At 37.8% G+C, this 26,374-nt stretch overlaps 1 protein-coding gene across 1 annotated transcript in view; it reads right to left on the reverse strand.

Annotated features, from left to right (window-relative positions):
- Positions 1–26,374, reverse strand: part of DOCK2 (dedicator of cytokinesis 2) — a 205,902-nt gene that overhangs the window by 162,842 nt on the left and 16,686 nt on the right. The window contains exons 5-22 of the mRNA XM_087760115.1: positions 26,268–26,364; positions 24,492–24,640; positions 22,274–22,409; positions 19,897–20,051; positions 19,164–19,245; positions 18,543–18,678; positions 17,887–17,962; positions 16,964–17,040; positions 16,481–16,606; positions 15,467–15,591; positions 12,036–12,134; positions 10,448–10,520; positions 10,269–10,372; positions 7,922–8,105; positions 7,722–7,819; positions 5,718–5,807; positions 5,361–5,461; positions 2,485–2,619 (exon numbers count right to left, since the gene is read on the reverse strand). Coding sequence (XP_087616241.1) covers positions 2,485–2,619; positions 5,361–5,461; positions 5,718–5,807; positions 7,722–7,819; positions 7,922–8,105; positions 10,269–10,372; positions 10,448–10,520; positions 12,036–12,134; positions 15,467–15,591; positions 16,481–16,606; positions 16,964–17,040; positions 17,887–17,962; positions 18,543–18,678; positions 19,164–19,245; positions 19,897–20,051; positions 22,274–22,409; positions 24,492–24,640; positions 26,268–26,364 — 2,043 coding nt within the window. The remainder of the gene's footprint in view (positions 1–2,484; positions 2,620–5,360; positions 5,462–5,717; positions 5,808–7,721; positions 7,820–7,921; positions 8,106–10,268; positions 10,373–10,447; positions 10,521–12,035; positions 12,135–15,466; positions 15,592–16,480; positions 16,607–16,963; positions 17,041–17,886; positions 17,963–18,542; positions 18,679–19,163; positions 19,246–19,896; positions 20,052–22,273; positions 22,410–24,491; positions 24,641–26,267; positions 26,365–26,374) is intronic.

Here is a 26,374-nt window from a genome sequence, read left to right on the forward strand (position 1 = left end):
GCAAAAGTAAATTAAGTTTCTTAAACCTATTTTTTTATGCAAGTGGAAATCTGAAGCTTTCTTGACTAAAACTGAGGGGCGAGGACGGAGGCAAAAGCATCATACATCATGTATTAAACATGCTTCTTAAATTTGCAGCAGGACTGATTTAAGCCACGTAGAATGATAATTCTATTTCCTGACTCATCATGTAGCTTCCATTTAGACACACTTTTCTCTGCTAAATTACAATTAAAATCACTTGTTCTGAAAGCAAATTTTAAGAGAGGACTGATTATTTGCTTGGAAACAACTTCATCACAACTGTGTACATGAAGTTCACCACCAAAAACAACCTTAGGCCAATGAAAGCAGGAAAGCAAACATTTCATGTTTTCAAAGTCTGCATTATGTAAACTGTATGACCTTTCTACAAAACATAGTCACTGAACAAACAGCTGCAAGACATAACCTTAGTTCAGCTGACTGGAGTAAAAAAAATTTTTTGCTTTTGTTACATCTCTATAGCCTCCATAGGACTGAAAGAACACTTGGTTATCTTCAATGTATCTGCCTGACGATGAGATAAAAAAAAAGTCTCCCATTTTATGTCTAACATTAGAAGTCATTATTCATCTCTTTCCTACACATTTTTCACTTTGTAATGTCTCTTACCTTCCAACAAGGCATCTTAGTTTCTTAAGCAGCTCATCAAATTAATGAGAGAATGATCTAAAGATCTGTCTCAGCTCTATTAGCTCAAAATATTTGTCTCCAAAAGGCTTATCTCAACCATTGAAAGTGAAGTACTTTAATTGTAAATTCTAACTTTTCTCATGGGAAGAAAATACATTAGTCCATTTTTTCTTCTTTTTCATGACCAGTCTGACAGTAGGAAATAAAATTAGATCACAACAGCTATAGATTAATATACAGTATCAGATGATACTGTTCAATGTTTGGTTATTTTTGCCAGAGGCTACCATTTGCAAGAGCTATTACTGCCTATAATAATAATTGTCCAACTGAATTTAGAGTTTCAGACCTTCAGTTAAGGCATTGATATGGAAAACTAAAAGGAGTAGATATGTATAGCTAATTACTTGAATACGCAACATATTGCAATAACCTAGTTTACCACAGACTGTCCAATACACACTTTTTGCTGCCAGCTAGTACTAGGCATTAAAATGGAGACCAAAGTTCTCCCTGCAACAAAACCCTGCCTTCTGACCTTTACCCATACAAGAAATTTTCCTTAATCCTCTACACAATGCTTCCTTCCCCAAAACTCTAAAAGTCCCCTTTTGCCATGACACCTATTAAAAAAGAAATGTAAAACAAAGCTTTTGAACTACTAGCTATATTCTATTCTCATGAGCACCATCTCCTTCCTTATACAGCTTTTCACCTTCTTTATCTGTATCCATTTATAAATAATAAGTTCCTAGAGACAAGAATATTTCCAAGGGACTATCTACCAGCAGCAAATAACTCCTGAGTCTACTCCTACTTCAACCAAAATTTCATAATTCAAATATAATTAATTTTATAAAACCACAAGCCTAAGTGGATTTTTTTGAAAAAAATGGAATAACAGAGAAAAACTGTATTAGAGCTCTCACTGAGCAAAAGACAGATAAAACAGAACACCCTTCTGTTCTGTTGACTGCCAACCACAAACATAACATCCAACCACTCAGTCTACCTATAATCCCGAGTTTGCCATGGTGTACTTTCTGCCACTGCCTATCTTCAGCCATGTAGCAGAGGGACAACAGAAGAAGTATTAGCGGGAAACCAGCTAAGGATAAATGGAAAAAGATGAAGCAGAAGAGAGGAAACGGAGGATGTGGATGGGATCTGTGGGATATGGTGAGAGTCCTTAAGGGCTAGGGGAGGAAGCGGGGGACTCGGTTACTGTAGCGTAGTTTTTCCTCCTTCCAGCTTTCATCTCCTTCATTCTCCTCATCTCCTCTTTCCCTAAACCTGAATGCTCCTTGTAAACATTACACCTCGTCTGTTTGGTTGAGCTACACCTATCTAGACCGTTGAGTCTTCCCTATAAATTCCTTCACTGGAGATCTGAAACTCTAAATTCAGTTGGACAATGATTGCTAAAAATTACATTGTTCCATGCACAGTCTGAGCTGCTGAACACCATGATCTCAAGGACAAGCATCCAGCTTCAAGCCATCTGTCACAACGTTTGGCCATCCATTGGTCTTAGGCCAAGCCACCTGACGCAAAGGATAATCACCCTTTGAAATCGGCTGCTATTACCAAATACGTCTCTGGAACTTCCACTGTGAATCAGAAAAAAGATTTTTGAAGATGCCCTCTCCAAAAAATATCTCAGCAATGTCTGTGTTTTAGGCCAGTTGCCAGCTTTTATGTTTTATTTGTAAAAAACAAAACATACAGTTCTTTTCTGGAATCAATTTTTTCTGTTTCTCAGGTCTACTTCTGTTTCTGACATTGGACTGCAATAGCCTGGGTACTTACTGTGAAAATAATGTCCTTGATCTAACAATGAACTTGAAAACATATTCCAGTGCTTTCAGAGTTCTTAGGATAGGTTCACATTGCTCCCCACGGCTGGAGGTATCCAAGTAAGTCTTCAGAACAGTCATTAATTTCCTGAAGTTAAAAAACATTTTTAAAATAATCTTTTTCTAAATTAATTTCTCTAACTTCTTTGGCTACTCTAAGTAAATGTTTATGCTTAGTCAAGCACATACAACAAAGAGTACTGCATGTCTTTTTGTTTATGTTACACAAATTCTTTCAGCATAAACCAATGAGGAGCAAATTCTTCCCTGCGCAAGCAAGAAAGCAATCTGAAATCTCAAAACAGCAGCATAACTTTACACAATCCTGGAAGTACTTTTACAGAAGTTTATAATATACATGCACAAGGTAACACAAAATGTTACTTCTGCCTGCCTACATTAAGCAGTGATTAAAACACCACTACATCCTCTAAATTACCTGCATGTAAATAGTACAATATTCTGGTACACAGCAATGCCTTGTATCCAACAGCAATTTTTTGCTAAACACACAACCTGCTAACAAAGTGCAAAAGCTCATCTAAAAATAAGTCCCTTAATGTATAGTTACAGTTTCATCTTAAACAATTAAACTAATATTAATGATGTAAACATGACCTTAATGCAGCCATAAGAACTAAAATAAGGGTGTTTGGGGTTTTTTTTTCCTTACATCACTACAAAAACAGAAACCTACTATCCCCTCCACTAAACAAACAAAACCAACCAACCAAAACAAAACAATACAACAAAAACCAAGCACTTGCACATTGATGAAACTTAGCAATTCACTAAGTGGACTGATGAAACATTAGGAAGTGATCACATATTTGGAACATACTTCCATGCAAATAATAGCTTCAAGAACTGCTCACTACTGCACAGAATACACACACACACACACGTATGTGTTTATGTGTGTATCTCTCTCTGTGTAACAAATAGACACATCCTCAGCCCCACTGCACTTGCCTAACTCATGTTTCAGGACCAAAATATCAGGCTTTCAGCCTCTCAGCCTTGTGGGCACTATATCCATTCTGTGTTTCCTTTTACTCCTTTTTATAGCTTCTTTGAATTCACAGCTTTATACCAAGTTGGAACAAAATTTATCCAGCTTGTATGCAGGGGCAGTCCACTCCAGGTCCCTCAACTGTCAATGTTAAGTTCTCTCTGGACTCTATAAAAGCTAGGTACAAATGGAGGACTAAATAGGAACTGAATACATATCTAACAGTTTGGCCAAAATACCATATCATAATACGCTCATAATATGCCTGGGACACAGTATCGCCTTCCTAACTATGAGTTAGGCCACATATAGCTATTTGTTTATTTCATAAATGATTGTTGGAACAGTGTGTATCTTCCATGATGTGCATGGAACCAATGATGCCAAGAAAACTCACGATTTGGAGAACAATCAAACATTATTTTGCCTCTGATTTGATTAAATCATGAGAAAAAACTCCCAGCCGGGTAAGTCTTAGAAATATTTTAAGCAAATAAAGCTGTCCTGAGAGGTTCCGTACCCCACCTTCTCTTCTTTCACAATAGTATAAAGCATTACGTTACATGTGCTTATTACTTATGGAGTGAAGGAGGATTAAAGAAGAGCACGTAGCTTGCGCTTGAGCTTTCTGAGCCCAATAATGCTAACATCAGCTTTCCTAGAATGTGAGAAAGGACTGATTGTGCCCTACTGCCTTTCATTTCTAGCAAACTCATGTTCTAATGCATGATCTGCGTGACATTTCCTGTTGAGTTGGAGTTAATGCAAATTCAGCACAGGACACTACAAGATACCCCCAACTATTCCAAACAGCTAAGGTCTTCCATCTATTATTCATATGCCAAATTAAAGTTCTGCTTCGATCTGCCACCCCATTAAGCTGCCAGAACAAGACATCAGGCAGATGAACAAAATACATCTGCCCTGTTATAGGACTTCCCCAAGACCAGCACTAACTGAAAATGTTATCTTTCTTCATAATTCAAAGCGATTTTATCCTACCATCATCTGCAAAAACATTTTTTAAATAACGAAGGAATCCAGTATTAAATTTACTGTATAACATGTCTCCACAGTTTTTATTCTCTTCTATGAATCTATGTCTTCTCATCTGGGCATTATCTGGAAGCTCCAAAAATAAAAAAAACCAAAACCCACAAAATAATAAAAAGAAACAAACAAACAAAAACCCCAAAAGTCTGTCCACCTGCCCACTGCCATGACCATGCAACAAATACTAAAACTCCAGTTCACAGCAGACCGCGTAACAAAGACCCAAATTCCAGTTCACTGCATCAAAACCCTCCTGATGCAACATCAGACTTTGTACTGCTTATGAAGACTTGACAGTTCCCAAACAATTTTTTTCCCCCATGAGTTCATTTGCTGTAAAAGAATATGTGGAAATCTATATAAACGGGTTAAGGACATCCTTGGGTCGTCACTTTAGAGCATTTCAGGTTAAGGCCAGGAACGTGAAGGGAGAGGCTTTACAGCTAAGTATGTTTTGACAAATATGACGGGATACAGGTGAAGGGCTCAGACATAGCAAAATCCAGACAAGAGAAAAATGAATGCCAAAGATTTATTTAACCTCAAATCAATTACTATTTGTCAATTAACTCTATTTATAATCATAAGTGTTTCTCACAGACAGGCTTGTTTCCAGATAAGCAAACAGCAGCATCAAAACAGCAGTCATCATTAAATCAGAAAAGTCACAAACAGGATTTACTTTCTTTAATGCGATGGTAGAGGTTTAGGAAAAAAAAAAAAAAAAAAAAAAGGAAAAAAAAAGAAGAGGAGAAAAAACTTACTTGTATGCCAATGTTGCACTAAAATGCTGTTGGATATACGCTTCCAAAACAGTGTTAAAGTGTTGAAACTTCCGGTCTGCAATGAGCCCTATGATATATATCTAAACAGACATGGACATAATTAGCATTTTTCATAAAGTTACATTTTAAATTCAAATATTAGTCTTTTGAAATATTTTTTTATGATCCACTATTTAAAAGTTTTTCAAGAAATTTGCTTTTCAGTCAAATAGTAATATTGCATCTGTTCTGTAGAGATTTTATAAGTATTTCCCCGAAATAAACAATTTGATAGCTCCTTCAAAATTCCAGCGTTCTTGACTTTGACAAATAAGATCCTCTCGTGCTGATTCTTACCAGTGCATCAAAGACAAGGATGTCATACTCATTACTGTGGGAATGTTCCATCATGATGTTAAATAGGGCATCCAGCGTATCTTGGAGAAACTATGCAACAACATGAAATGACAAATTGACAACCAATTCAACTTGAACAATCTCACAAGTCAGTTTTCAGATAGTAGACTTGGTTTCCCCCAAGTTAGAATTTTAAAGGCCTTCACTGAAACTTCACTTAAATTCAGAAAACACTTCCAAGGATTCAGGCTCTAGTTTCTTTAATTTTAAGAACCTACATCCTCAGACACATGAGCAATCAATAATACATGTTTAGCTCAAAGCTTACAGAAAAGCTAAAAATATTATATCAACGACGGAACTATCTAAAACTGCATTCCCACTTCCTTAGTGATACAGATTAATAGTTGCTATTTTCACATATACATGACATTTAAAAAAACACGTCATATTTCTGTGGCGTGATTCAAATCCCACCTTAAATCAAAGGGAAGCATCCCAGTGACATGGGAACCAAACCTGTGTTTGGTTAAAAAAAAAACCAAACCAAAACAAAACCAAAAACTTTAAGTTCTCCTTCCTCCTTCCAAAAGAGGCATCTAATGCTTATACTTAAAGAGTAACACAAATGTAATAAACTCCTAATCTGAATGCTAGATTCTGCCACTTTCCGAAATATTAACAAGTTTTTATTCATATTATACTCATTCAATTAACAGAACACTTCACTGGGTATGCAATACACTTTGTTTTATACCAACATGTAAATTAATATTAAGAACTGTAAAGAAAGCAGGAGGAATTATTTGTAATGTTTCAGAGAGACAAAAGCAAAGAGTTGAACAGAGATTGTGGAAAATTTTTTACCATTGCTGCCTTCATATCCTATCAAGTTTTTAAAATAAAATTTTCTGTGCATGCTCAAAATTAAAGCTTACCTGTGACACATATGTAAGCACCTGACCAAAGCAGCAATGACTCCAAGTAACACCCTTGGTGTTGAATTCTCCATTCATGCACAAAATTTTCAGCGAAATAAAATAATAGAAAGCAAAAAAGGAGCCTAATAAATTACTTACCAGTGAAAGCAGGGAAACTTGACCAGTAACCTTGCAAACCTCCACAGCCTAACAGTAGCCAATACCAGAGATGTTTGGGAGTAACAAGTAGAAAAAAAATAGCTAACACTATGAAGAATGCTGTCCAGGTGCTTGCTTCCTTGCTCCCTCTAATGAAGAGCTTTGCTCATGTCTTTTGCAAACTATCCCTAACAGAGGCATTACACTGAATGACAGTCATGAAAGAAAGTATAATTGATAGGCTTCTTTAAGTTTCTATGTTTACTGTAATTTACCCTCCGGTTTCTTTTTCTTTTTGAAACCATGTGTCCTGGTTTCGGCTGGGATAAAGTTAATTTTCTTCCCAGTAGCGGGTATAGCACTGTATTTTGGATTTAGTATGAGAATAGTGTTGATGACACACTGATGTTTTAGTTGTTGCTAAGTAGTGTTTCTATTAGTCAAGGACTTTTCAGCTTCCCATGCTCTGCCAGGTGCACAAGGAGCTGGGAGGGAACACAGCCAGGACAACTGACCCAAACTGGCCAAATGGCTATTCCATACCATATGACATCATGCTCAGTATATAAATTGAGGCGAGTTTGCCAGGGGCAGCGATCACTGCTCAGGGACGGGCTGGGCAGCAGGCGGTGAGCAATTGCATTGTGCATCACTTGTTTTGTGTATCCTTTTATTGTTATTATTTTCTCTTCCTCTGCTGTCCTACTATACTGTCTTTATCTCAACCCAAGGGTTTTACTTCCCTCCGCCCCGCCCCGATTCTCTTCCTGATCCCACTGGGGGGGTGTGGAGGGTGAGTGAGTGGCTGTGTGGTGCTTAGTTGCCAACTGTGGTTAAACCACGACAATATGTAGCATTTTTTTCTGCCATAGCATGAAGGGACATGAAGAACAACTATTATTAGAATAACTTTATAAAGACATACCTTCACAACTTCCTCTCCATCCACAATCTTCAGTTTTTCCAGGTTCTCCTGAAGCAGCTCTGGCTTCATACGCCACTTCAAGAGACCTAGTAAGCCCACTAATAGAAAATAAATGGAGACACATTAAAATTTAAAACATGATTTATCATTTGTGCAAGTGTTGTCTTTCTAAAACATCTACCTGTTTAGAAGACACATACCGTTCTGTGTTAACTTTGTAGAACAAACAAGAGTTGAAATATAAAATGCATCTCGTGAGCTTGCTGAAAGCCCCCCTACGATACTTGAGTTCCTGACTATGGTGGCTCCTTTATTTTCTATGTGTTGACGCGTAGAAGGTAACGTCAAATAAGCACTAGCATCCTCCATTTTTTTACTGTCCCCCTGAAAAACAACATACCATTTATGACACATTTCGCACCACCGGATTTAAAAACAAACCTATTTTGTACTTTGTACAAAAGTAAACAAAAAGCTGTGTTTCTATGGACTTAAATGCATGCACTAAAGTATAAAGAATACCCAAGTCCCAGCGTGGCTCATACAGGTAAACCAAGAGTGAATGTTAGTTAGCAAGAAAGACTGCAATGAACGTGGAGGGAAAATACTACACTGAAATTATAAAGGTATGTGTTTTAAGGTGTGGTAAGGAATTACGAGGGCTGACATCACTGGCAGAGTAAAAGCAAGAGCAGGTTTCTCATTAAAATGTCAATAGCTAAAGAACAAAATAGACTATTGAGCATCACCCGGAAGATTGTACACAGGATACAGACAACACAGTTATGATGTCTACACACAATTTAAGAACAGCAAACGGGACTGAATAAGAGAAGAATGGCAGCGCTATTTTGGTATGCCCATTATAACTTCATACTTGGACCTTTAATATAAAAAATCAGGACATGTTAAGATTACATTTTAAATTAAGCAATATGCTGCAGTGACTAAGTGACACAGATATCACAGAATTTATGCTTCTCAGTAGAATGAACAGAGTGAAAAACAGAGAGGCAACAGGTATTTTTCCTTCCTGTATTTCATCAAGTTGCATGCCACAACCCTCAAAGATTTTTTTGTCTCTCAACTTTTGATTCATACCCCAGACAGGAAAGCAGTTTTTAGACAAAGACAATAAAAATCATATTCCTAACTGTTTAGAGAATATCTTTTTTTCTTGAACAAAACTACTTAAGAAAATGTCCCCAATGAGTTTGTGAGCTCTGTCACTTAAAGCTACAACACCATGACAGGTCTGACTCAATTGCAGACCCTTAGTCTACAATTGTGCATACGCAAGGAGTTGCAAAAACCATAATCTAATTTTTTGCATTTGTATCTGATTCAATGACTGTAGGTGTGCAGCCTCTACTTCCTATCAAACAAGAAGTAAGGCTAAAAATTGACTATAAAGAGACCTAGACAGGCAAAAGGCAAAATCCATACGCAGCAAAACAGACAGCATTAACAACTTCTATGATTGTATCAAGCTTGCCAAATAATTACTTCTCAGAATTTCTGGAATCAAAAAAGAATCTTGACTTCCTCTTTGAGACAAGTTAGACAGACAATGAGGACAGGACTTGAAATTTTGATCCAAAAGTCTCTCAGAAGGATTCAATGCCTGAAGGCAGTGAAAATAAAGTACACCGGTTAAACTTCATGGTTTTCAAATGACTTATTTTGAGAGGCCAGAGGTACCACTGTTTAAACACACTTACAGTTTACAATTACTGTTTAATACTAGAATAGGCAAACATATGTCAGAAAATCTGCCTATTTCTCCCAAACATAAACTAGGTCAACTCAGTTTAGCATTTCTCATCTATGCTGTCACTTAAGGAAAAATTACCAGGTTGATCCAGGAATGAATAAGATGGAATTTCATAACCAACATTAACCACACAGTCATACAACATGATCGTTATTTTCCTTCTGATCTAAGTATTTATCAATGTTGGTATCAACGAAGGGAAGATAAAGCACTATACACTGCCATTAATCTTTGTTGGACTAACTAAACAACTTGATTTAGTTGTATGCATCTCACTTGTCATTAATGTTACAGCAAACTAGCTGCTGAAAGGAGCACTAAGAAATGCCCAAAGTAAAATTTCTTCTGTATTGGAAGTGATTTCTGGTTCTTAGTTGCTGCTAAAAGGTGTTCTCCAAGGGGCGGGGGGGAGCAACAACAAAAAAAAAACTCCAAACAATCTTGAAACATCTGTTCCCTGCTTCAGTTCTAAGTCAAAAATGCTATCTATATTACAGAAGGCCAAAACCACAAACTTCAGTAAAAATAGTAGGAGTAGTAACCATCTCTCATTGTGCTTAGATAACATCTTTCTCTAATAAAAATTTAGAGAAATCTTTACTGACCATAGAACAAGTTACAGGGTTTTTTTTTGTTCAGATTAAAACCATAATATTTATCTTTGATAGAATAATAACATTAATCTAGCACTAAGAAAATAAACAATGCAGTCAAAGACAACAGTGTGAAAAGTGTCTCGTGGGGGAAAGAAAGGAAAAAAATGGATCCAATACCTTTAGGACTAACAAATCATGGATGCCATCCTGAAGAGTTGTTCCATCCTCCTTCATTAGTCTTATGTAGGCCATTGCAAAATTCTTCTCTCCTTTATCTTTAGCTGCAAAGCAAAGTATTTTCAGTTGACTATCCATCAGTGAATTAAAATTTGGTAAGGTAAAAATTCCCTACTTACACTCTTGAGATGACCTGTGTCTGAACATGAAGCGCAGATGTATCCTTTGCATGTCTTCAATAGGGACTGCTACCTTTTGTAAAATCAGAAAATAACAAATAGAGTTATGGCGGGGGGGAGGTTGTTTTACCTGTAATGAGCTCTTGTTTTCAAATAAATAAGCATCACTTTTGCTGGCTCCATAATGCCTTTCACAGACCATTTAAACCTATCGAGCCTGATCACAGTAGCAGAAAGTAGTGCCTGATAAGCAATTATCTGTTAGGCTTTGCTCAAAGTCTAGCACTACCAAAGAAATGAAGCACTGAACCTCGTGAGTTAAACCACATAGGTGCTTGTATGCTAGAAAATAAGTATACTGCAGTCTTATTACTTACCCTATTAACCATACGAATTATGCAACACCTCTGCACTATGAAACTTCCATATTTCATACACACAACTTAATGACCAATTTAATAAACAGATGGAAAAGGTAAGAAAATTCTAGCAAAATAAGTATGTTTTTGTGATTAAATTCAGTTTCAAAGCCTTGAGTAGAATCCCAGGAACTTGTGACTGCTTTATTCTTAAAGTAGCATACCTAATTATAACAAATATGCAACAAAAAAGGCCAACAGCATAAGAAAAAACACAAGTTTTTATATTATCAAGTTTATAGTTCTAAAATTTTAAAGACCTGTACTCCTTTGAGTTTATTCACAACTTCCCTTTACAAACATTACTGCATAACACTCCTTCACATTAACTACACTTTTCAAAAGGATCTACTGTTAATGATTCTGTATAAAAGTCTGAATTACAGAATAATCTTTTTAAAAAGCTAGTATATTAAACAAAAACCAGAATGGGTCAATGTTTTCAAAACAACAAATAAGCATCTGTTTCAAATCACACTTCCATTCCCTCCCTGTCCTGCCCAATGTCAGCCTTAGTGCAGTAATTGCAGGCATATTGTCTTCAATTGCAATTGTCTGTAGCAATTGCAGCAATATTGTCTTCAATAGTCATCTTCAAAAAAAAGCATGATTGCTAGCAAGCCTGAGACATGCTTTATAAGAACTACTTCTGGAAGCTTCTGGGCATTTCCCCATCAAAGATATTAAAGCTAGATTTATTATTGGTGTGTCTCTAAGGAAATTTTTTCTATCTAAAATTGTAATATCTGGGGAGGGGGTGTGTGGGTTAATTTAGTTTGGTTTGGGGGGGGTTTGTTGGGCTTTTTTTGGTTTTGTTTTTGTTTTTTAAAGCATATACTTGAAGCTCCTCATCTCCATTGTTTCACCACAACAGAACAAATGCAGTATTTCATTTTTGATGAGCCAGATTAGGACATAAGGTTATCATTTAAGACGCCCTCATTTGTTTTGCTAAACAAAATCTTAACATCATTTTCTAGGCCAAATTTTAAGCCTCAGCAATCATATATCTCCACTAACTGATGTGTGACTAAGGCTCCATCCTTCTAGCTGTATTCAGGACCAAGTTTTTTTAGAAAAAGCTGATGCTGTGCAACTTTTCTGTGTGAGGTACCAAGAAACGTAGTGGAAAAAAAAAAGCAAGTGAAAAGTTATCATCTCCACCATACCTTTAACGTTTCCATCCAACGCGGCTGTTTGACCTGATAGTAAAGGACTGATCTATATTCACTCACGGGTTTGTCCCCCGCTCCCAAGCAAACAGCATTCTTAAAAGAAAGGAAGAAAGAGTGCTTAGGGGGTCATTAATTTCTGTAAATTGTTTGTGACTGGCGCAAAACCAGAGCCAGAAGCAAGCCACCGAACGAGAGCCTCCCCCGGCAATCCCGCCCCTGGCTGCGGCAGCAGCTTTACCTCAGCGCCCCGCCGAGCCCCGCGCGAGCCCCGCCCGCCTTGCCCCTGGGAGGCGGCGCTCGCTGAGGCACGGCGCCATGGCGGCCGCGGCGCCCTCGGCCAGGCAGCCCCGGGCTCCCCCGGCCTTCGCTTCCCGCCCTCAGCCGCGCAGCCACGGCGCCGCCGGGCACCACAGCGCCTTCACTGCGGCAGCCGGGAGCTGGGCTTGGCCAGCGCCGGCCGGGTAAGGGCGCTGGTCCGCGCCTCCGCGTCCCCAGAAAGCCTCCGTGGCGGCTGGGAGCAGTGCCCAGGGCACAGCTGCTGCCTGTGAGGCAGCGAGGCCCTGGCTCAGGCCTGGGGGCTGAGGCAAACCTTTCCCCGGTTAACAGGCCCCACCGCTTGGGCCAGGCTGCCCTCAGGGCCCCGCAGCTCCACCTTGGAGCCTTCAGAGGCTGGAGATGCTCCAGGAGAGCCACAGGTTCAGGAGCAGCATCTATCGTGCAGCAGGAAGACGTGTCTTTAACAAGCAGTTTTGAATTTGGGTATGGTGTCGTTCAGAATTAAATAATAATGAAAGCACTAACAGAGAGGAAGCGTTAATAGGAAGATACTGCATTTTCCAAGTCTCCAAACATAATGAAAATAAGCATTTTCCATAATTACACCGGACCCACCCGTAGATTGCGTTTTACGGGGATTACGCAGTGGGCTCTAAGAAGAGCTGGGTGATGAACATACGTAGACTTGATTTCTCAAACTGACTAACTTAAGTAACCAAGGTGTCATCTCAGTGGAAGAAACACACAAAGTAAAAATAATCTAGCTTCATTATTCAATTTATTTCTCCATTTACTCTAAAATACTCTATTCCAGCAGAATCTCAGAAGTCTTTGGCTGCATACCTGAGGTGACTTCCAAACTAAACATCATAGAGGCAGCACCAGCAGTATGCCCTCCTGCATGTTTTCAACATTTAGAATTTCCCATTCTCTAAAGACTATCAGAACTAGTACAGATCCAACTTAAAGTTTTGATCAAGTTCAAAATTTGTTATAACCTAGCAATTCAGTTTGTTTAGTGAATCTGTGAATGGCCTACGTCCATCTTCCCTAGCTGATGGCGGTTGAGGATTGTGCATGCAGAGTAACTGCTAATGCTGATACTTGAAGCAGCAAGATCACTGACACCAGGCAACAGTCATGAAACTGAAGTGCATGAAAGCAGCAAACATTAAATTCTCTATTGAAAGCCCAGATGAAACTAACCCTATATAGGCTACTGTAAAGGTGCAGTTTTCCTGCTGAAAATCCCGTGAATCTTAGAAGCCTGCTTCAAACACCAGGATGGCTTGTGACAAGAAGGGTGTGATGCCGATACCTGAAGGTGATTTGTAAGGTCTGGCCAGAGTGATTTAACTGCAGAAAGGTATGTCTCAGCTGCCGGAATGGAGCTTTTTCAAGGTTTATGCACCAACTTGCTTGAATGTACTCTGTAACGTTCACTTGCAACAAAAGGCTTTTTACTTGTAACAGTAAATCTAGTGCTAGCTCTTCAACTGAAACTAGTTTGATACCTAAACAGAGCCAACCAGTGTCCAGTTTAGTGAACATATACCTGTTTTGATTCATGGATAATTAGAAACAGGGCAATTAATATAAATTCATGGGTTTGAAAGTTTATTGGTATTCATTTGGAGGTTCTAGTAGGGGAGCGCAGCTACCGTATACCCTTGCCTGATGAACAGTATGTCTCTACTGGGGACTCCGCTACGCTGGATGTACTCTGCTACACTGGACAGGTTTAAGACTCAGCTGGACAGGGTGCTGGACCATCTCATCTAGACTGTGCTCTCGCCTAGAAAGGTTGGACCAGATGATCCTTGAGGTGCCTTCCAACCTGGTATTCCATGATTCTATGATTATGGTTCTTTTTTTTTTTTTTTTTTTGAGGCTAAAAGGGAAAACCAGTTACTTTTGTTATGACTTGCATTCAACAGCATTTCAATTAACCCCTCAAAATTGTTGCTTAAACATGTCTAAGGCATATTACCCACAGAAAGCAGGCATGATTTGAACTTATGTTTCAGATCAGACAAACTGACAAATCCACTTTCTCCTAGTATTTGGACAAAGGATTCATCTGCAGAACTGAACATACATAATATCGGAATGCAAGTTTTAATGCATTGCAATAGGTTAATTTCTTTAAGGAATACTTTTGTGTATGTATTTTAAGCATGTTATCTGTGAATAGACACAATAGAGGTTGCTGAAGTTGATTTCACAACAGAGTTAACTTCTGTACATGCAAGTCATGTGGTTAGGTGTTTTCATATATATATATTATATATATATAGGTAGTGTTTCGTAATCAGGGTTACAATTTGTTGTGTGAACCCTAAGCATTACATGGGTTTAGAATTTTCTTCATTCAAGCTATAAAGTTGAATTTTAGGTCAAGCATTTAGTGGTAGCTCATAAACATACTTCAACAAGTCATGAACCACAATGAGTTACTCCATCTGTGTTTTATCTCAAGAAGCGTCATTATGATTTCACCCTCATGATCACAGTACTGATGTACTGAGCAGTATAAAGCTCAGAAAAGGAAAGGCCAAAAATCCCCCTGAATACTGAACTGGTATTAAAAAGCCCTAAGGAAAAGACAAAAATTCCTCAAAACAGAAACAGACAAGCAAAAAGACACTGTAAATATTTATGTTGCATATGTACAGTGTCCACACTCCTCCATTGTCATTAATTTAGATGTTTGCCATGTACTCCATTCAAGGGACAATGACACAGTCTTCCTGGCACAAATCAAGGGTTTGTTATGTAATCGAAATGGTATTTCTGACATTTTAATGTACAAATTGCATTCCTCTGGGAATTTCCACAAGAAAAACCCTAGAGTAAGAATGCAGTAATTGTCAGAAACAGCATTTGTTCCTTGGCACAGCTAAAATAGGTCATTCAGTGTTATTTCTTGTTACAGTCTTATGCAAGACATTTATAGGATTTTAATAGATATGTCACTTTAAACATCATAAAACTAATCAGTCACAAGATGTCACAAGATGACACAAGTAAGGGAACTGCAAGTTTTTGCACAATGGTATTTTGTAGAAATTTATAAGTTTAAGGCTTATTTCTATAATGTAACTCATTTTTCTATGTCCATCATACAAAAAAAAAAACCCGAAACTTACTGGCATCACTTTTCCTTCTTCATCACAGACACACATGATCACTTCCACATTTCTCTGAGTTGTTTTATTGTATTTATCAAAATCTCCATACAGCAATGTAATATAAATGTCGTTTCTTATATCTCCTAAAAAAAGAAATGGGAAGATTAAAAATCAAATACAATGCTGTGAGAGCATAGGGTCAACTGAACTTCACTAGAGTACCTCTTTTTCTGCAGTGCAAGAGATAAAAATGTCTTATTTTCCATCTGAACTTAAATTTTCATCTGTTTTTCTTAGCTAAGATACTACAATGTGATGTGAAACGAGGCAAAAGGGAGTCCTCAAAGTGACTTAAAGCAATTCTCGTCCTGCACTGACACCTGCTGGTGAGGTGACGGATCATGCCATTACTGAATTTTCCCCAAATACACAGCTCTCTAGAGGGAGCTTAATATTCCAGTTTTCTCCTGTGAACAAATTATTGACTTCTTTTAAAGCAAGTACCGAGATTTGAATTGAAGCAGTTGGGGGAGGAGGGTGGGTGCGTGCTTGTTTTTAAAAGAGGAGTACTGCAGACAGTGAGTGACCTTAATTGGAAGACACCTTACCATAAATCAAAAAAAAAAACCAACCAAAAAACAAAAAAAAAACCCACACAGAGAGTGTAAACTTGTATGTTCATTATTATTAAAGGACAGTGATAAGTTACAATAAAAATAAGGTTAATTTACAATTCAACTAAGCATCCACCGTAATCTACTTAGAAGATAAGAAAGCTATGTACAAGAAGCTGGGATTATCCCTCTGTCTTGATTTTATTTTTTCCATTTAAGTACTGGAAAATACTTGCCAAGGATTTCAGTATTTTATATAAGCCTCTAATACTGGAAGAAAATTTACCATGAAGAGTAAATTCTAAAGAACCTCTGAGTTACCCATTACAGAAGTAAGTAAATAAGGCTACAGCTAATGCTCATTAACCTAGGAAATGAAAAAAAATCCATTCTTATTACAGAACAAAGCACCTCCTACCTGGCATGATTATTTCAGGAAATCCTAGCTTTCTAGCAACAACTGTAGTTCTGTCTACAAGATGTGGGTAGTCCTTCCTAGTTTGAATCACATCTCCAACGAGCATTTTCACAGTTACCCAGAGACCTATTAAGAGGAAAAAAAAAAAAAAAAAAAAAGATTACATTATTACATTTATGGTAAGGGGGGGGAATCTCTTTTCAGATGATTGTCTCTTCTACCCACCAAAATAGTGGTAAGAATTCAGTTCCCCCACTTCCTTTAACTCTATAATCCAAAACTGTAGCTACTAATTTAAATAGCCTCCAAGATTCTGCAACAAACTCATGATTCTTCACTTCCAGCTTTAAAGGTGACCCACCTCCATGGTGGTGGCTACAGCTCTAACAAAAGCCTTTCTCTAAAAAGTAAACAATATCAAATGAAGTTCCACAAAAATACTTTGTTACTTTACAAAAAAAAAAAAAAAAAAATCTACTTTACCTTGTCCACCACTGTCTCCTTTTGATGCAGTGACTTTGCTTAGGAGACTGTGTAAAAAGTCATTCTCTGCCACTACCCTGCAGGATAAAAAACAATGTCTACTAAGAATTAAGTGCTAAATATATCAAACAACATTCAGAACATAGATGACAGACAGCCTCAGTCATCTTTGCCGTACTTGACCTTATTATGATACATTCTGTAATTTCATTATCTCTCACTCCGAGTTGCAAACCACTGACAATTAAGCTTATGTGTACACTGAAGTGAAAAAGATTAAATTAGAAAAAAATTCTCACGTAACAAAAGATGTTGGATCAAATTGTAAACGAGTGAAATAAACCAGTGTGTCATACTTGGGTCTTTCAGAATGAAATTTATTCTCCATAGTACATAGCAGCAGTGCTATGTAGAATGCACAAACATGTTTCCAGTGAATACTGGCATCTATGCATTTTATCTGCGAGTATCACATTTTTAGGCACCTGGTCTGGCATTTCTTTTGAAAATAGTCGATGTAAGACAACTGAACTAATTTTTAACTGAAACCCAATTTTTACTCAGATTTTTCTCAAATTCAAAACAGAATCAAGCATGTAAATTAGTAGTTATCCATACATGTAAAAGTTACTGTTGCATATGTATAACTATAAGTTGGGTTTTGTTAAAAAGGACATGGTACCAGCTGTCGGAAGGAGGACATTCATAGAAATATATGTTTGTTTCACATGCTATGTAACCCCTGTCAAGTCTTAAATGCCTTTTAAAGTGATACTTAAATAATTAGCACTATTACAACATAAAATTATTAAAAGGAAAAGGTATTTTTTCTTGAAACACTTTACAGATTGTTACAGCCAAGTAGATACAGAAATATTTTTGTGCACATTAAAAAAAAAAAACGACATCTATGACTGTCTTACGGGTGAAAGGGAATGAAATGCTGCTTTTCTTCATCACTTTCAGCTTTTCCTTTTATGATATCTGTAATATCCATAACTAGAAGAGTAAAAGAAAAGTCATCAAAACATACAATAGCATTGCAAAATATCTCCTTATCTATGAATAATGCACATTAATGTTCTTGTGCCTCGAGGTAAACACAGATTTTTCACTAGCAAGCGGCGTAGCCCGATAGGGGTAGATTTGTGGGGCAGACCATTTAGTGCAAAGTCCACGCTACAAACATGACGTTGTGTTAACAGAGATTACTTCAGACCAGTTTTGGTCTAATCCTGTGGACACAGATATGAGGGCATTGGTGGTGCTCTTGGGACATAATTGTTGGTTTTATTTCACCTGCAAGGAATTCTGTTATTATACTCTGGTACTGTGCTTCGGTTTGCACTGTGTAGCAGTAAGTATGAATTATTAGGAAATTAAATTCCAAAGCACATTTCTGATCTGAACTAAAATGCTAATGTAGGTGCAGTCTTCATGGACTTAAAAAATTTAATATGGAAGACAGTTGATATAGCTATTTTGTATTCTGACATGTCTTGGTAGGCATTCTATGGTCCAGGGTTGGCAAGTATCACTTGGGTCCTGCTTCAGATACAGCACAGGAGACATCAGTTACCTGCCACTCCAAAAGGCCGCCTTAGTCCTTGTGTGTATTTCTTTGAGTTACTGTCTTTGAGATCCATCCTTCCAACTCGGACTATTTGACAAACTAAATAAATTTTGTCTCTGCCAAGGTCTTTATTTCCAAGATCCTAAGATATGAACAAAAAAGAACTGAAATATTACTTGGGGAAGAATGCAGTTCTGAAATTTAAACAGGACCTCCAGTAATAACTTGAGCCTTAGCAATCAATGGGAAAAACAAACAAGCAAACAAAAAACCCCCACACCCACCCTAAACTAAGCCCACAGAAAGGATGAAAAACCTGACAGTTTAAAGTTTGAAGAAAATATAAGGTAAGATAAATACAGAAAATAGTAGCAATCAAGAGGTACAGCAGATAAAAAAAATTCAAGTCATCAGTAAATTTATGAGGCAGCAAATTAATTTGAAGAAGGACATTGAAGCATTGTCACTGCCGTAAAGCACTCAATGACTGGTCATCTTACTCTTTTTCTAAGAGTACCTCTGCTTCCTTCTTCATCTTGCTCAATCCTGAGGAATTCTGATAGTGACCACAGAGAAGAGACAATCTGATTTGCAAATGCGAAGTAAGGAAAACGGGAAAACACTTACTGTGAATACTACTTTAAGGTTGTTGAGCATATCAATTTCCTTTGGAAAGCCTCTGCTCCCCCATCTCACCAAGTAGTTCTCACTGTTTTGAAGATAAAAATCTTATTGTCATGTGATTTAAAAATTCTTCCTTTTCACAGTACATTTAAAACCAGAGTACTTAACAAAGGTTGCGTAACAGACAATAGTCTGTGGTGATTGTTTAAATCTAATACCAGGCTAAAAAGACAAGAAGAATGCTATACAAAACTCCATCAGTAGGTTTTGAAAAATAACTTGAACATAAGACAGAATGGAACCTTTTCGGGGGGAAACATTAACATCATCATAGTCTGTTTGACAGGAATAATCAACAGAATCTTAATCTATTTTTGAATTTATAAGTTACTCCCATTTTGTTCTTTACCCCCCCATTTCAGCACTTTACTCTAAACACCACAACATTCCCCATCAAGAATAATCGCTTAACTTGGAAGTGTTCTCAGGCTTCTACAAAATTCTGAAATGTTCATTCCAGAAATTACCTACCAAAATATTTGGGATCCCTTACCCTAGAATTCTTCAGTAGCTGCCAACAACTAGATCTGTCCACACTTCCTTTTCCTTTTGGTTTTCTTCCTTTTATTTGTATATTCTCTGCATTACTGGCATATTGGCAACTATTTTACTTAAATTTTGCCTAGCTCCTTTTGCTACTCTTTTGCAATAAAAAAAAAAAAAAAAGAAAGCTTACCTTATAATTGTTGATTTCTGTGGATCATATAGTGACATAAAGAGTTCTGCATCCTCTCCAATTCGGCAAACAAAATTCCGCACAAAGACGTATAGGCTGTGGGTGGGGGATGAAGACATTCGGGAGTACGATGCATAATCTGGTTGATCCTTTGACTACTCAGGAGGAGGAAAATCATTAGCTAGATCCATGAATTAAAATGGTGGGATACAAGCAGTTTAACTTTTTGTCATATATAACAGTTAATCTTGAAAAATCATAGAAAATTTGGATAAAAATACTTGTTCCCAGCAAATAAGCATTACCCTGTGTATTCCTCTGAAAGACATTGCTTAATAACACAAGCATGACTAGCAAATAAGTTTCTCACCCTCCGCAATGCTTCACCAGCGCATCAATGTCCTTTTCTACTATGAAGCTAGAAAGTTAGCAGGCTAGGAGGTACAGAAGTGACACAGGTCTGAAAGAGCCCACCTTCCTCTCCAGAGCCTTTACTGTATGCAAGGAGATAAAAAGCTTAGGCTGGGTTCTTCAAAACACTGCACCCAGACTAGGGAGCTACCTCCGTGTGCAAATGATGAAAAAGCTGATGACAGAGATGCCTTAAATCAATCTTCTGCAGTACTTAAGGGACGTACTCAGTATCAGCAAGACCTTCCTTTCTATGGGATTCTAAGCATATTATCCTTTCCAGGTAGGTGTCTCCTTTTAGAAATGGAACAGGGATTACTTTACTTCATGAATATTTCCAAGGAACACAATAGTTAAGCTGTTCCTCTTCCTTTCGCCCTTCACTTCCAGAAACCTTCCTTTACATCTGACATTTACTTTCATTCGGGAGAAAAGAGCCAGGTTAAGTTTCCCTCCTGTATATGAATGTATTCCAAACCTACCTCCCAAGAAAATCAGGCTGCTTTCAATGGAACTATTCTGAAGTCCCTTACTAAAATTTTGGTAAAAGACTGTGCCTAAAATATTTGACAATGTTTTTACTATGCTGTAAGAACTTAAACCCCTTTACGAGAAGGGAGCAGGGAGTTGGACTCAATGATTCTTACAGGTCCCTTGCGACTTGAGATATTCTATGATTCTATGACTTACATATCTTAGGCCAGTTCTTCTGCCACTGGGCAATTATTTAACGGGTGAAACATTATCACCACTTTCAAAGAGAAGAGAAAGTATCAGGCTGTCACTACAGAGGCGAGCCTACAGGTCTGAAAGAGGTGATTTTTGAACACAGTAGGGTATAGCAGAAGGCCTACTATCCGCATCGTAACGGGGTTTCAGTATGCTAGGAACACTAGCGAAACAAAATACACCTCTTTGAAGAGGAGATTAATACCAGGCTGAGACCAGGACACAGCTGAGCAGGCTCACTGACTCAAAAATAAGGCTCCTAATTTCTACCTACAACCCATTTTAACCACCTAGAAACAGCTACTTAACATTTGATGGCCTAAAACTCTTTTTATCCATTGTTTGGCTCTACTTTTAAAACAAGTCACCACAGTCTGCTGCAGACTACCGACTTTAATTTTCCTTATATTTTCAGTTAATTACATTTTCATGTCTGGGAAGCACGATTTATTTAGTGACACTGATGAGAACAACTCATAAGGTGTTTTCCAGTGAGTTCTCATGGGCATTATTGAAGTGTCACAATGGCCAGACTTTTTTGTCAAGTCTTTTACTTGCTTTATTACTGTTTATTTTCTCATGAAGGAAGAAAAGAACCCAGGTATCTTACAAGTCCCTCCCTGAACAGATTTAATGTAGAAAAAGGTCAAGGAAGTGTAGTCACCTGCTTTGCATTTTAAAAGATGAAATTTATGCACTCATCAGCTTTGCTTAGGTGTGCTAACTTCTGGTGTCCACAAGATTATGCTGAGTTCACCTGAGTTCCTCTTTAGTGAGCTTGAATTCAACTCCACCAGACTAACTAACAAGCAGCAACACATAGCAAACAACTAGTGTTGTCACAAGATATTCTAAAAAAGAGCTTTGGTTAGTCATAGCTTGCAGCCTGAACGCCAAGTATTTAACTATTCACTACACAAACCAGCCTACTGAATAGCCTACAGATGGAATGAAGAGACCTATTTCTATTTAAGAATCCAAGAATAGATTTAGAATCAGCTTTAGACACAGGCTTTCAGCCTAGCCCACAGCCTGAATCCAGTGCACAAATGCAACTAACTCAATTTGAGGCTTAGCCATATTTATAACACAGGAATGTGAATCTACTCTTAGTTCAAGTCAGAGGCAAAAGTTTCCACCAACTCCTGTGGCAGAAGGTGACATCCTTCAAGCCTTGGTCTGGTTTTTCCTTTTGATTTTAGCAAAGGAAGCATTAAGTTTGGCCAGTCATTCCTACCATCTCCTCCTTAATTCGCTCAGTGATTTTGTTAGTTGCTTCTTCATGTGCATGAAATAGGCTGATGACGCTGGTTTTATCTGGATCCAAGATATTTCCATCTTCATCTCTAACTATTAGATCTAGCTCAAGTATCCTGTGAAAACACAAAGAGCATAATGGCACAGTTATTTCCTTCTATAAAAATAAAGCTTAGAAATGTAACATACAAGGAGCTGCTTCAAGTTTTGAAGCAATAAAGTAAGTTTAAATACATGCAACAGTATTTGATTGAAGAAGAATTTAACTAAACCCCACGATTTTCTTTTCAAGCTGTTGTACAGCTGTTGTACAGCTTGTTGTACCATTTTCGGAATTTCTAGTAATGTCACCAAAGCATTTAAATGCCTATCACATAAAATAGATTCACCATGTTCAATGCCTTCAAGTGGTCTTCATCTCTTTTGCTTTTTAACGTATAACCTTTGTAGTCAAGATGCATGGGTTTTTCCTGTTACCTTCTGCTTTTATGTTGCTCTCTTACTCTCCCAGTCCCGTTACTTAACTAACTACTGTGCTCTGTTCTCCTTTGCTGTCATACAAATCATGCCTTTTTTCCTTCTGCTATTTTTTTTTTGCCTCAACATTCAAAACTCAAGCCTTACCTCCATACATCCTACCTATTCTTGCCCACAGTGTCTTGGTGTCACCTCAGCCAAGAGATACTCTTTCCTGCCTATCCAGGATCTCACTCCTCCATCCCCCTCTAAAATTGTCTACTTTGTGCCAGACTGTACCTTTCACAGTTTCTAAGATGTACTGGCTGCCCTTATGGCACTGTTACTGTTGTTTGAAGCAGTCTCTGTCAGACTGCAAGCCATCTTCATCACTTTACATGATTATCCGCAACCTCTCTTCATTTGGGGTTCAGTCTCCTCTCCCACAATGACCCACTCTGCCTCCATTGTCATTCCCTTTTATTCCTTCTCCACAGTTTGGCAAGTTTCCTTCATACATCACAACTCAACCCCACACTTTCAGGCACTTAGAAATACTACCCAATTTGCACTTTTCCTCTATACAGTCCCAAACAATTTTAAACATCCTCTCCACCCCTGCTCTGCTAAAGGAAGAAGCTTACTGTCTCATAATTTGGAAAGAAGAGTATGAAAACAAAAGTCTGAAAGCAAAGAAATGTTAGTGTTGTCTTAATCAGAGCTAGGCTTCTTTGACTGGAGCATTTCAAAGTAAAATCTGTCTTGGAGAGACAATTCAGCTCGCCATAGCATAGCAGGATACGTGTATTCCCATAGTGTGTCCTGTAAGAATATAATTTATCAGAAATCTGTGCATCCAAGTCACAGTGAACAAGCTAAGAGTTTCGTAACACCTCGTGGTCATTGTTTATGTCTAGCCACAGCTAACAGAAGACTTTCAGCTGCATATAGGCCTTCACGCCACAATAACCACAGTCACTTGCAATGGCTAAACACAGTTTATAAGCAGATTCCAATGCCTATAAAACCAATACTACAAAGATTTGTTTACCAAGCTCGCTCTCCCCCTTTATCAGATGGTGGGACACCACCCCACATAACCCCAAATTTTGCCAAAAACGTGTTGCGTTGCAGGGACTTTTCATTAGCAAGAAGCAGACAAGGCATTTTGTTGAATAACTATTCTATCCCTGGTAGTTTCACTTCTATTACCAGAACCAGAGTTCTGCCTGGAAATTCCCTAGTAAATTGGGGCGGGGTTTGGAGGGGTCGGGTGGTGGCGCGGTGCCTTTAGCAAAGGCTCTGTACGCTTCAGACTTTTGCTATTCATCCCCCACACTAAGGTCTCTCAGCACCACTTTTGAAGTGGCAGCATAACACTACTAGAGGTAGGCTGTGTTTGTGAAGGATAGACAAGTTTTGGGTCCCGAGCACACTGATGTTGTATGTATATAAAGGCCAGTTATCTGACCTCAAATCTTTACAATTGACAAGCTCGTATATCTATAATTAACAAAAAAATTAATATTCTGAAAAAGCGGTTTGCTATGCGAAGCCTCAACATGGTATCTGCTATTATCACAGGAATAACAGGGAGAAGTTTGAAAAGGAAGATTCAATATGTCTACATCTCACATTAACGAGTTACAAAACTGCAAAAAGGAAAATTTTATCATCATCTCTGTTCTAGCTGGGTGCTTTAAAATAAATCACGTTTTCCAGAAGCAACGTAGGCCACTTACTTGTTACCATAATCAATTTTGGAAGTGACTTTCTGTTTGAGTTCTTTGAGCTCGTCTTTTGGCAAAGTCCCGGACAGAAGCTGTGACCGCCACTCCATTAAGTCATACATCATAGACTGCACCTGCTGGAACTGCTCTTTCTTATTTGTCTAAGATATAAAAGAAAACAATAGGCTTCGAGCCTCAAGTTGAAGTGAAACATTGGTCTTGACAATTAAAGGATGCGTCATATTTAATGCTAAATAATTGCAGGAGCAAGAATTAGGCAAAGTACCGGGCCTGGCTTCCTTCTTCCTCTCATCCCACAAATTGTTAAGGACAGAATCTCCCATGCGACCGTAAAGAAGTGACATGAAATTTAAGCAGTTTGTACAGGGATAGGGAATTACGTTATTTTTGTTTTATTTAATTGTGCTGTTTTACAATTTGTTCACTAAGTCTCATCAGAAGAAAACATTATAGAAGTAACTTACTTCTGTATGACATACTGGTAAGAGCACGCTGGGAACAAGAACATTTGATTATTGCATTAATACATTTAAAAGAAAAAAGTGAGAGAATGCATAGAAGTCACTAAAGCAGTTCCAATGTCATTCACTGAAATAACAGAAGTTTGTTGTTGGTTTTTTGTTGTTGACTTTAACAAGAGGAAGACTAAGAAGTGACATGTTTCAGAAATTATATTAATGAGGAATAACTACACCATATTCAAGACTTCTTTGCTCCAACAGAGAAAAAGCAAAATCCAAAGGCTGGGATCCTGGAGCAGTCAGTGCAAGTTGTTGAAACAGGTTATCCATTAGAAGAGACTACTAGAGAATTCACCATCTTATGATGTTTTTCAAGTCAACACTTTAACCTAAGTCTGACGGCCAGAAATTCATAAACAAGTCAGTAGAATCAGTAGGGATTAAGGTAGGGTTACAACATGCAAAATACCTATGATAATGCAAATGTAAAAATTAGCCTTCTGTCCTTCGTATTCAAATTTTCTCTCTCGGAGTCTTGTAGTCTAAGGACAGGTATAATATTATAAGAAAGGTTTGGTCTCTGTATAAAGAATAGTTGAGGTCTGCAAAAATATTTCAGGCCCAATAAGAATAAAAAGATACTTTAAAAAATAAAAATCATCAATCACTTCTACAGTTCTGTACTACGCTGTGGGCATTACAAGCACATGCAAAAGACCACCACGACTACAGGTTGCTTACTTACAAGGAACACAGATGCTGATGCAGTGGCCATTTTGACTAATACCTCCGAATTCATTGCACTTTTATGTTTTTCTCCAAGGTGAAAAAAAAATATGGGCTTTTTTATGAAATATAAAATTAAGCTATTGAAAGTAAAAAGACTGACTTCTTGAAATTGCCAATTGTTAATCGCTACGTGCTCCCAGTAACCCTTGAACAACTGTTGTTCTAGCATCCCAAGAATGTGGCGACTCTTTCAAATGCATCTTAGTTATGTTTGATACTCCTATCTTGCAACTTGTCAACTCTACAAAGAATAGTTATGAAAAATTTGTTATGTACAGGATACTCAAGGCTGAAACTTAAGGTATGAAGTTACACCACTCTTCAGCAGTAAGTCAGCCTTTTAATTTAAAGCCATTGAAGAAAATGGTAATTGTCTAAGCAGTGATGAAGAATTGATTTCTTAGATCCTCCCAGATCCCAGCCTGCATCTAAGAAAAGACACTAATTTGAACAAGGCCTCAATATGCATAAATAGGACTAATTAACAGGCCACACACAGAATGCAAAAGTGTCATACCACATAGAGCTGTTTCCAGATGCTTCCCCATTCCCAGAGAGTAGTGGTAACTTCTTGAACTAAAGGAATTTCAGCAGATATTATATTTTCTGTATGTCTAGGAAAAA

The sequence above is a fragment of the Nipponia nippon genome, unplaced genomic scaffold, assembly GCF_047370975.1.
Source record: "Nipponia nippon isolate SJK-2023a ecotype South Korea unplaced genomic scaffold, ASM4737097v1 scaffold_21, whole genome shotgun sequence".
Lineage (NCBI taxonomy): Eukaryota > Metazoa > Chordata > Aves > Pelecaniformes > Threskiornithidae > Nipponia > Nipponia nippon.